The sequence below is a fragment of the Puntigrus tetrazona genome, chromosome 10 (assembly GCF_018831695.1).
Source record: "Puntigrus tetrazona isolate hp1 chromosome 10, ASM1883169v1, whole genome shotgun sequence".
NCBI lineage: Eukaryota > Metazoa > Chordata > Actinopteri > Cypriniformes > Cyprinidae > Puntigrus > Puntigrus tetrazona.
In genome coordinates, this window is record NC_056708.1 from 1,784,149 (window position 1) to 1,796,592 (window position 12,444).

At 38.7% G+C, this 12,444-nt stretch overlaps 1 protein-coding gene across 1 annotated transcript in view; it reads right to left on the reverse strand.

Moving 5' to 3' along the window:
• Window positions 1-12,444, reverse strand: part of adamts6 (ADAM metallopeptidase with thrombospondin type 1 motif, 6) — a 72,680-nt gene that overhangs the window by 9,926 nt on the left and 50,310 nt on the right. Inside the window, exons 18-23 of the mRNA XM_043250234.1 lie at window positions 10,790-10,870; window positions 9,135-9,298; window positions 6,566-6,704; window positions 4,286-4,415; window positions 1,389-1,593; window positions 1,124-1,300 (exon numbers count right to left, since the gene is read on the reverse strand). Coding sequence (XP_043106169.1) covers window positions 1,124-1,300; window positions 1,389-1,593; window positions 4,286-4,415; window positions 6,566-6,704; window positions 9,135-9,298; window positions 10,790-10,870 — 896 coding nt within the window. The remainder of the gene's footprint in view (window positions 1-1,123; window positions 1,301-1,388; window positions 1,594-4,285; window positions 4,416-6,565; window positions 6,705-9,134; window positions 9,299-10,789; window positions 10,871-12,444) is intronic.

Here is a 12,444-nt window from a genome sequence, read left to right on the forward strand (position 1 = left end):
CTGGATGATATTACTACCACTCGCTCACTCTTGGGCCGTTAGACTCGCTGTCACTCACGGAAACACACGTCACTGCTTTTCCAGAAACGCTATTTATCATGCGAGTGTGATTTCTGTTGACGTCAACTAAACACATGGTCTTTTTCACGCTTTTTTAAAACAATCTTTGCTCACATTTTTAAACCAGGAATTGCTGTAAAGACAAAACAGTTTTCTTTATTTGTTCTAAGTCATAACAGCACCTGAAATACCTATATTTAAGCATGAATTTGATTTGCATTTTACAGTCAATTTAAAACCGCATTTACAACCAATTTTAAATGAAGCAATATTCAATTAGAGAAAAAAGCGCACCACCCGATATACTTCAAACAGTTACTTTTTGCTCTTCATTGGAGTGCAAAAAGAAGTTGTAAAAGTCTGAGTGACGGTACGGTGGTTTGCTGGAGGCGTGCCGTAGATTAACGTAAACATGACTCGCGACGTTCGCATCTAGTCTATAAGTTTCATAAAAACAGCAGCAGCAGTACGGTGTAGTATTTATTTGAAACGCATATCTTTACTCTGTCCTTTCTTTTTTTTATGGCTTTGCTAAACTTGCATCTGATGTTTCTGATGTCATTGACACAAGTTTCGTCATTATTTCTTTGTAGGAATTAATCGCTGAAGTTTAAAGAGTCTCTCCAAGAGCAAATGTACAGGTGCGGACATAACTTATTAACTTATAGTGACTTGGAGATGTTGCTCCCTTGCCTGACTTCGGCTCAATGAGAAACGAACCGGGAAAAATCTAATCTTCGTCAAAGAAGGTGGAGTTTTAGAACACAACTGCCTCGGACCAATGGAAAAAACACTCAAAGGTGTTTAGGATTCAAAAAAGTTTGCTTTGGTTGGACTGATTTTGTTCGTTCTTAGAATTAGTTTGAAGAATATCGTGGCCTTTAGCTGCAGAAGGTCATTACTGAAATGGGAGTGCTGTATCAAAGCATATTGAATGCAAAGTTGACTGAATAAAAGAAAGGTAACGGGGATGCACCGCTAGCTTGAAAATACAATGCTTTTGCAACATTCAGGTTTTTTGAGACGCACCTGTAAAACTGTAGATGAGTATTACTGGTATTACCTGTCCCCATTCTCCAGGGATCCAGCGCGGCGGCGGACAGCGACCCAGGCTGCAGCGAATACGGACCGGAGGTTTGATGTGGTCAGAACAGAGGGCTGGTGGGAAGGTTTTGGTCAGGTCGCTACTTTTACATAGAACTATGCGGTGCTTGAAGCCAGGGCCACACTTTGGGGTACACTAGAAACAAAAACATAGCGATATTACGACAAGAAGGTCACCAGACATTCCAGAGGAAATACAGATTCATAAAAATATTTCAAGTCACCTCAGACCAGTCCAGCGTCACCCATTGGGGCGGACAGGACTGATTGTTGCAGGACTCTTGTTCTATTGGCCGATGAGTCAGACAGTGACTGTCCTCCAGAGTCTCTTCCTCTGTGGGTCCGATTTTACGGATGCACAAGACAGTACGTGTTCGGACACCTCCGTCACAGGTCTTCCCACATTCTGACCAGTCACCGATAAGCCACCTAAAACAAAAATAAATGGGGTCCGAAATGGAAATGGAAACAACCACAGAACTGTATTCTGCATCAGAAAATATGTATTTGTTGAAATGTGCATAGCATATAAAAATGTTTGGCCTTACATATTGGCCTAAATATGTATATCTATATACAATTTACAAGTTCTTTTGATCTTTCTTTTCATCAAAGAATCCTGATTAAATAAAATATTAGAGTGATTTCTAAAGGATCATGTGATACTGGAGACTACAGTATAAACTATTTTTTAAAATATAATGGAAAACAGTTATTGCCAATTGGGTAACGCTTTATTTTAGTTACATCTATAAGTTACAATATTAGTCATTTATTAGTGCTAATTAAGCACATATTATTGCCTTATTCTTCACCCCTAATCCAACCCAATACCTAAACTTAACAACTACCTTACTATTAATAACCAAAAAATTAAGAATTTATTGAGGGAAAAGTAGTTACTTAAGTGTCACCGTAAATTGTATAACAGTTTGTCCTTACAGTTTTACATTATTTTTATCAAATAATTTGAAGCCTTGATGAGCGTGAGAGATGAAAACATTAAAACCTCTTTCTGACTGCAAACTTAAAAAAAAAAAAAAAAAGGAAATTCTCCATCTACAAATATTTATTACCGACCACAGAAGTGTATATGCCGACTCCTTTTGTATCATCCTCAAGCATCATACCTCGATTTAGATTTTTATATATTAATTTCAGGTGCTTAACACAAATAATGCCTCGCCATTTGGCAGTCTGGAACAAACTTGTAGCGTAAATGGCCTGAAACGCCTAAACCATATTTGCACTCTCATTTAGTTTTTGGACCCTGCGAATACACATTGTTAGCGTTCAACGGGTTGTGCACTTCACACAATGGCAACAACAATTCCAAATTTGCGTTCAATTTGTCTCCATTTTTTGGCAAAACGAGTTCTACGCTGTTAGCTGGGCGTTTTTATACTGCGTAAATGTCAGACTTTTTTTATCATTCGTTACGGCTGAATTAAGTTTCGTGCGGTTTGTTTGCATTCTCTTGGCGATGCTCTGATAAAGCCACGGACGATGTGTCTTACGAAACACTACAAGTAAAATAAAATTAAAGTTGGACGTAAATCATTAATGAAATAAAATCTGTCATTATCTGCGGGATCGTTAGAGAGGAATTACCTCCCCAAAAACAACAGGGTGTTCTCCAATGACCATCGTGACCCTTTCTGGGCCAGAGACTGCATTCCTCTGACATCAGGTGGAGATGGAAATAGATTTGAGATGATGTTATTAGCGATGCCCATCTTGGGGTTCAGGTTCACTAAACCCTCCACTGGCAAGATGCAGGAGCGCAGAGGCCAAAACCATTTAATTCCTCCTTCCAATTTAAAATTTGCAGACACAAGTGAACTTTGCTCAGCTGCTCGCCCCATTGAAAATGAGCGCTAAGTGCGTCTGGCCGCCACACACACGCATACTCCACACGTTTATGGATATCGTCCCTTGAGGGTTTATAAACTCTGCTAGCCAATACAATTAAACGCAGGTGATCACTCATACTTTTTTTGGACGCCTTTAGGATTTTGGCACCAAAGTCCAAATGAAAATAGGCAACATATGAAGAAATAAATCATGTTGCTTAGTTTTTAAGTTGTCTTCAAAGAGGCTCTTTATGGCCGGGGTGCTATGAAGACAAATTAAACATTACGGGTTGTGGCCCTTTGCGCTTTTTATTGCCGGGCAGCTATGCGCTATTTTGATAAGGCTCATCAAAACAGAATAAAAGTTTGGGATTTTTTTCATCCTAGGCTGGCAAAGAGAGCAAAGCCTCGAGTATGAGCCACATGTTTAGGAAATTAGATTTATTTCGGCTTAGTATTCAAGAAAAATTATACATAGAAAAGTCGATTTTGTGTGAAATAAACCATTAAGAACTGTGACATTACCGCACTATTACTCAGTAGCATACAATGTTGTGATGTGATGCAATAAATCTCCCAACCAGCCGTAACCATGACAAGCGACAAAGGATTCATGCTGGGTAGCCCCGGCTTATTGTGAAATATTATTTGTTTATAATTCCTCTACTCATAACTGCAAATCAAATATCTTCAGTTGGTTCGAAATTATGGCATGTTCTGCAGAAATGCGAGGCGCAATGGATGCGTGTTTTTCATTATGTGTTGTGTTGCAGTAGATAATGGTGTAGGACAGTGCCATTATTTGTGTATTCTTCACACACAAAAGGTATAGTAACTATGTTTCTGGGAATATTGCAGTTCTATTGCTGTCTGTGAGGGTCAGAATGCTCTTGGATTTCATCAAAAATATTGTGTTCAGAAGATGAATTTGTTACAGGTTTGGAACGACATGAAGGCAAGCGATAACAGAATAATAATCTGGGGGGGTGGACTATCCCTTTAAAGTACAGTTTTAAGAATGTATGATGATAATCGTCCAGATTATTTTTCATAGATCATTACTGAAATGAAAGTCTATGAAAATATATATTTTTTAAATTACAAAAAGATTTTTTTAAATTACATTTTAAAATATTTGAATCATATTTTCACTATAAATAGGCTGTAAATATTTTTATATATATATATATATATATTTTTTTTTGGCCCTGATATGAATCACAAAAATTCAATTTAAGATTCATGTGTTCAAAATTCGCTCTACTCACTCCGGAGGACACGGCTCGGTGTTGCAAGGTCGCTGGTTCCCTGGCGGTTTGCCGTCCGGGTCGCAGTAGCTGTTCTGGACCACCGAACCGTCGTCCAGTCTTTTACACACCACCTCCTGCTTCTGCGAGCCTGCAAAAAGACAATAAAGCATCACTTCATCTCCGCTGGGAGATCATTTTTGACACTTCAGCAGCTCGGTGTCGTTCCCTGAGGTAAAACTACTCCTCCGTCTCTTCTCTAGGGGTCCACTTGCTGACAGAGCACTCTGTGTGGATGGAAGCACGGAGCCGATATTATTTTTCCCTCAGTATTATATCTAGGTGTGTAAATGCCTCGGCTAAAGTGAGTGTCTTAGTGAATGACTTTTACAGAGAAGCCAATCTTTTCTTTGGCTCTTGGTTGTGAAAAGTGAGCATTACCACAGTAATGGCAGAGCAGTGCGCTACGCTATATACTCAGCGCTAGGAGCCATTGGTGCAGGGGCTCTTTGGGGCCCATAAGGAAAGACATTAGCCTCCAGTTAAGCTGGTTTATGCCAAGCTTGGCTAATGCGCAAGGCCACCTTGTGAGGTGGATCTAATAGCTGCCAATACGGCATTCTTGACTGGGTAACCCGAAATAATGAAATACTCCAGTGGGAGTGCGACGACTCCTTTTGAGAAAAGAGATGTGATCCGATTTGATTTTGAAATCTCACGACATCAGTTCACGATGCAAGACCGTTATCAGTGTTGCTGCACATAACGATCGAAATAATAAGACGGCAACGTTGAAATTTAATGGGAGTTTGTAGGAAAGCAGGAATCGAGTCCAAGCGTCTGTAGCGGTGTGAATCACGAATCATTTTTAAAAGAATATTGCAGGATTTTTATGGCAGTTCACTCGGTGTTTAAAACGCTCCCTGTGTGGCTTGCCAACAGAACAGCCGTGAGTTGTATTAATAACACAAAATTTCACAAATGACATAAGTGTTGCTCTGGGGTATTTCCATATAAACTAAAACGTGTTCAAATGAATTGAGCAACGAATGAGGTCGAGTTCGCTGCGCCTGGAGAAAACCCTCCGTGGACTAGCCTGCAATGTTTGCATATTTTGGTGAAATATAACAAGTATTTTGAATGTTTTCAATGGCCACACTTTAAAAAAGCAGAGAGGAAAACTATTTATTGTTGTAAGAAAGCCATTTATTTCGGGGCAGTCTGAACAGTCTGGTCATATTTGAGGCGAGGGCTCACATTTACATGTGGTTACGACATTCAGATGTTGAAATAAGAGGCAGCCTTTTTGTTCACTGCATACCTTGTACATTAGCAGTACAAATTGATGGACCATATAGTCGTGTGTCAGATAAAATACACAATTTTTTATCATTCTGTTCAATTTTATTACAAATAAAAAAAGATGACTCGGCTAAAAACGATGCAACGAATTTCCAGTCCAACACCATTCACACACACAAAAAAAAGACAAGGCAAGCAAATGGAGTTGTGTTGAATCAAATAAGAGCATAAAAGTACTATGAAAGCAACAAAGTAGCCCAAACCTAAGTTTCAGTCGGTATTTGCTATCAGTTCAGTTCATATGAAGAATCATGTTACAATCAATTGAAAACAGTTTTGTGAACTGGATAACTTTGCTCAGACTCAAAAGCTCAGTTCTTGTTTACTGTAACAGAACAGAAAAGAACGATTATTAAATGTCCCTTTTGTGTTGGAGTCACTTTGACAGAATTTTCAGTTTTGGTGAATTATCGATTTTAGCTAGTTATGAAACCTGGCAAGGACATGCTTCTATTTTTATGTAAATGTTAGGATATCAACATAAAACTTGCATCCAGCTGATTCTGATCATCTGTCATGCGGGTAAACTACAATGGGAACACATTTACTGAATAAAATCATTGATACGCATTAAAAAGTCATGCAACATCGCCAGATCAGATGACGCGATTGGTGAACCTAATCGAACACCATCTCAAATGTTATGTCATTAATCATTTTTAAACGCCTGAGCCAAAGTCCATCGTCGAAATCATTTGGTAGAATCAACTCAAGACTGCATTCCCAAACATCCCGATTTATTATGTAGTGAAAAGGAGCCACAGGATGCTGCAACTTTCACTTTTATTATGAATAGTTGGCACTCCTTCCCGAGGAAGAGACTGTTTTGTTCTCTTGAACATGGGATGGAAACTTTGCACATAAGTACATTTTGCAGCTTTGGATGGAATGATCAATAGATAGAACACATCTTCTGAATAAGCATGTGGATGGTTTTACCTCCTGCACATGTAGCTGAGCACTCAGACCAGGGCAGATGGTGCCAGGAGAAGCCCACTTCATTGTCCCCGCTCCCTGTGCGCTGGATCGGTACGTTGAACTTGTAGTGGATGCCCAAGTTCTGTTCCTGTAGTAGCACCTGAACGGTATTGAAATGCATTTCAGTTACTTTGTAGAAGATATCAGCAGCTTTTACTACGTACTTCACTACATTTTTGAATGAGTATCTGTACTGAGAGTGTTGCAGTTACTCTTTAGCAAGATTGCTGAAGCAGTTTATTTATGCTACAAAAGATGTGATATCGCCAACTACAGGGCACCCGGAAATACTACATCTTGCACATTTTACTCAAACCTGTCAACAACGCTTCACATGAATGCGAGTGTCTTAACCAGCAGTTGTGAATTAAGCGGGTGTTTTATTTATGAGATGAGGACATGATTGAATGAAGCCCAAACCGGTACATCCAGTGAAAGAAGACTTTTTACCAATTTTTTTATCCGTTACACTGAGGACGTTTGTTTTTGCAATTCGAGGTGTTCACTTTTATTTTGGTTTTAGAACATAAGCGTGATTGCTCTCGTCACAAATCAGCTTTTTCTTGTTTTTGTTGACTTTCTTTTTGATGTCACTTCCTGTGTCCCATGGTGTTTGTAGTCAGTTTGTATTATGTCTTGTTCAACTTGTTTGTCTATATATATATATATATACAGTCCTTGTGTTTCTTTAGTTCTTTGTGAGTTGTTGAATGTAATGGTCATTCTGTTCTTTGTTCCCTGTGGTTTTTGGTTTATTGTTTGTTCTAGCTTTTCCATGAAATATCTGCCTCTGCCTGTTTTCCTGGCTTCTCCACAACATTACAGTTTTTCACTGGCATGACTCTTTCATTAGCGCATCTTTAAGCCTATATTTAGTATAAGTAAAACACTTAAGTACTGTTAAAACCAGATAATCCTTTTACTGAGGTTGTTTTGGAATTGTTTTGGAACCTCTGCTTAACGAAGAATTCATGGTGTACCTGGTTCGGTTTTTTTTCTTCTACATTTTCCCTAAAATGTGTTCATGAGCAAAGATGGATGCAGGTTGCGTATGCTCGAAGCCAGATGCGCCAACCAAGCAACTGTCATTGAGATGGATGGGAATTTCGCCAGGTATTATAGACCTCCATGGTCTTTTGCCCCAAGGATTTTGGCAAAGGAAGTTGGTCTTGGATCGGTGACAGAAAGACAAATACTGAGGTCTTCAAAATGCATGAAACAGAGCAATCAAATCATTAAGAAGGGGAGATTTTTTGGATGAGCCCAACCTCAGTTCAGCTCGAACGAGCACATATTTAGCATATCACATCAGCTTCACTCCTGAATTACTTAGTCAGAGAGCTGTAATTGTGTGTGTGTTATAAATTGGAAAGCCATGTTAACCAGTGTGGGCCACAATGGAATGGCTTGAGGTGCTCTGGCCACTTGTATGTTTTCCAGCGGCGCTGCGACCAGTCCTGGTATTTCCAGCACTTTTGTCCAGGCGAAAGCCATTGTGGTTGCCGAGACGGGGCTTTTCAGAATGACACACACACACACACACACACACACACACACACACACACACACACACACACACACACACACACACACACACACACACACACACGCGTGCTAAAACATGTGCACATGAGCACTCTCATTTGGCCAGACAGAGGTTTTTAGTGCAAACATATATAACGGTTAACTCTGAAACCGCTAGCCAGAGTTCATGTGAGGTTTGTACACAGATGTGGACTTTATTTAGAATGAGCCAAGCAATTTCAAACGGCACATTCAGAACACAAGCCTCTACAGTATTATGCATTTTAACCAAACAAATAATTTCTTTATGTAGGGGATTTAACTAATAACTGTTTAAACAAACCATTTTAAATACTTATGTTAATTAAAAACTTTGTGTTAAAAAGTGCATTTTGAAACTTTAGATAATGCATAACTACAGTGATTAACTTTGCATGTTTTAAAAACTAATAACTGACTAATTAGACATTGCTAGATATTTTTAAACAACTTTTAAATAACTTGAAAGTTAATGTAAAAAATAGAATTTTAGTAAAACTTTAAAACGTTAGACAACTAATAAATAACTGCTACAGTATATACTTTCAAAAACGTTGCATTTTAACATGTAATAACTAATTAAACAATTACGTTATGAACTTTCAAACAACTTCACATGCTTTAAAACTAAAGCATTATTTGTTTTAGTATATCTAAAGTTTTGTGAGCCTTCGAAACTAGCTTTTCGACAATCAAAAGTGTCATACACATGAAGTAACTGTGCAGTTAGTGTACTTGTAAAACACTAGCCCTTACATAAAATGTATTTTACATGAAAAAATTAATGAGGTCACTTTTACCGAGAGGAAAGTGCAGAAGTGACATGTAAAACATGTAGAAGAGAGAAAGTGGACTTACACAAGTAAGATGCAAGCCGAGTTTCCCACGTAAGGGTTCTTCCTACACAGTGTGGAGCACGTCAAGGACCTGCCAAACTCTACTTTACGGTAAATAAAGTTCGACTCACCATAACCACCAAACTTTCAGTGGTGGATCCTAAAGCTTCAAGCGACTCAGATTCGTCAGTCGGTCTCTTGTAGTGGAAGGCTGTTCCTGCGATGTCAAATTTCCGGGGCCAGTCGATGGTCCAGGCTCCGTTGATGTAATAGTCATCCCCCTCCGATTTCAAAGCTGTGACAAGCGAGAGCTCCGGTTAATACCCCGACACGAGCGAGATGCTGCCAAGCACAGAGAGTGATGTCATCGCTGTCATTCATCAACATGAAGAGCATCATGAGCTCAGGCTTCCTGATGTCATGGCCAATTTTCACTCTCGCTCTCAGACACTGCGCAGCTTGTAGACCTAGCTTAGCAAGTACAGGTGAAAGTCTGCTTTCCTTACAAATACCTTAACTGCTCAGTTGTCAAAACAAAGATCTCCTCTCGAAGCATAACACGCCTCGAAATATTGATTCGGATGGGGCCGAAGTGTAGAAGAACAATCCAGATGTTTTTTACTCACTCCAGCTCAAAAAGACACCATTTATTTTTCTTAAATGCACACCAAGTATTTCAAACTGGAAACGCTTGCATTGAAGATTGGGGTGTTTTATTACACATTGGGCAGCTTCAAATAGCCAAATATTATCTTGGTACTAATATTTGGCTGAAGTTGTTAAAATAGCCAAATTTTAGCACACTATCAGTTGACGAGTATATCTTTTTCCTGTAGAACAACAAGGAAGAAATTTGGCGGAATATTTAAACTAGCTCTAAAAAAGCAACATAAAAATAGTATGATTTGTACATGAGTGACTGAAGACCATTTTTTTAAACATAATGTGTCATAAGAGTGTAGTAAGATATCTATGATATCAAAAGGCAATTGGTTCTTGCAAGTCTATAGAACTATTTTGCATAATCGTTCCCCATACTTGAAAGAGTCCTTCAAAATCTCTTCTTTAAACGTAAATAACTGAAATAATAGAATTGCATGCCCTCAAACTATCAGTTATATGACACGTTGGTTGGCAAAACCAACCAAAGATAAGAAGACAGTTGTTTCAGGTAGAAATAAAAAGAACTGACTGATGTTAAACATCAAAATGAACCAATTCTGCAAGCTTGCTTTCATTATTAGCCAAATATTTGTCAGACATTAAGGAGCTCAAGGCCATTTCAACAGATTCTCACTTTAAACAGGGCCATGTGTTTATATTTGACAGATGTGGCACGCATGTGAGCGTCTGGAGGAGACAAAATGTGTTTTACAAATTTCTTAAAAACGTTGCTCTCGAACCCTTTTGGCGCTAACGTTGGCCACCGCTGTGCTAGAACATCAGACAACTTATCTTCCTTTCAAACGGCGAGAAAAACCTCTACATCAACATGATAGACAATAAAAACCAACAAGCTGTCATACACGCTAGCTATATTTATGTTTGCACTCAAAACAACATAATTGGACCCTCTTGTTTGATTGTTTTAATTAGTTACATGGCCGAGAACCATGACGGTTTTGCTCAGCTTGCGGTTTGGAAAAGGCAAAATCAAGACAATGAACAAATATAAGACATGAGAACGAGGACGGCTGTCGGACTGATCCAGATTTATGCCCGCAAACAAAGCCTCAAACAAACCGTTTCAGCACTTTTTGTGCTCTTTATGAAGATAAACACTCACCGATGTAGTTCTTCGACACGGCCACTTCCCTGATTTCTATGTGAACCGATCCTTTTGGTATCTGGACAACCTCCATATAACCTACAAAATGCACAGTTTGGTTTTAGTGAATGAAGCAAAAGAACAACACAGTTTCTAGATGTCTCTAAGTGTACATACAGTACATGTATGTCTTGTTTTAGCAGTATTTAGGTCATGACGGTCGCCTAATCATATGTATTTTTAGTGTCACTTAAATTAGCATGCTGTGCTTTTATTAGCATTAGCATTCTGTGAGAGTAAAACACCTATACTACAACATGCCCATTCCTTTGGCTGTTTTTTTTTATTAATAACAATATAATTCCATAAAGAAAACCAAAAGTTTAATTTGAAACTTTTTCATGCATTTTTACTTCAGAGAACATCTTAATTTGTAATCCGCCTTTAAACCATAAAGCCTATTTCTTATTAGCTGCATCTAGTGTTTCTTGTAAATGATTCAGACAAGGAGAATTTGAACAGAATCCCAGCATGTTCAAAGAAATCTAACTAACTTAGCAACAACAAATTCATTACAAGGGAAGAATCTACACCGTACCCTTAACTCCCCCTTAAAGTTTCAGATGATTTACCAGCTATACCTTAAAAGGAGAAAACAGTCCCTTACTACAGAGAATACTTTTGGATGCGGCCCGACAACGTGTGCAATATTACAAGTTTTATTGTTTCTCTCACTGGATGATGCAATTAATACTCATATATTGTGTTACCACTTCTATTTTGACAACTTGTTTCTTGACCCAAAAACAAAAGCTTTATCATTGGTTGTCTGATGAAAAAAACCCACTGCATTTCCATGAAAAATGTCAAGCTTGGCCAAAGCACCCTTTTGGCCTCCTGACAGGAGCCACTGCCAAAAAGACAATGCGTTCCTCCGCTCGCTTGTGCTGTGCTTTCTTCAAGTGGGATTTCTCTAGTGGAAAGCGATTAAAAACTTGTCGCGTTTGGCAAGCGTGCGGCGCGCTCTCTGGAACGGGATTCTGAAGGGAGAGATCGGTCGCGGTGCTCCTCTTCTTTCATACAGCTCAGCGGTGGCTTGTGGATTTGGCCACATTGTATTTTACGTTTTTGAACAGCTTCAGAAATGTCAGATATTCAAAGCAATGTAGACACTGACCGTAGGGACAATTACTTTGGAAATATACGCTCAAAGCCCGGTAGTGACAGGACATCTTAAGACCTTGAAGACGTTCTTCGCTTAGGGGTAAAAAGCAGTTTGCCATGCACATAAGCAGCAGTGTTACTGAGAACACCCTGATGCCAAAATATGTAAAAATGTCTTGCCAGTGTTGAAGTAAATGGTCACGTTTTTTCTAAAGGTCCAGTTCTTGCTATAAACAAACCTACGACTTCGACTACGGCTTATTAATGATTAGTAAGGTAGTTGTAGGATTAGGGACATAGAATATGGTCATGCAGAATATGTGCTTTATAAGTACTAATAAACAGCCAATATGTTAAAAACAAGCATGCTAATAACCCACTAGTAAATAGTAAGAATTGGTTCTTATATTAAAGTGTCTCCGGGAAAGTTACTTTTGCACAATAATGAATTACTCCATAAAACGTAAATGAATGCATCAGTTACTCTTTATAGAAAGTAATGCATTACA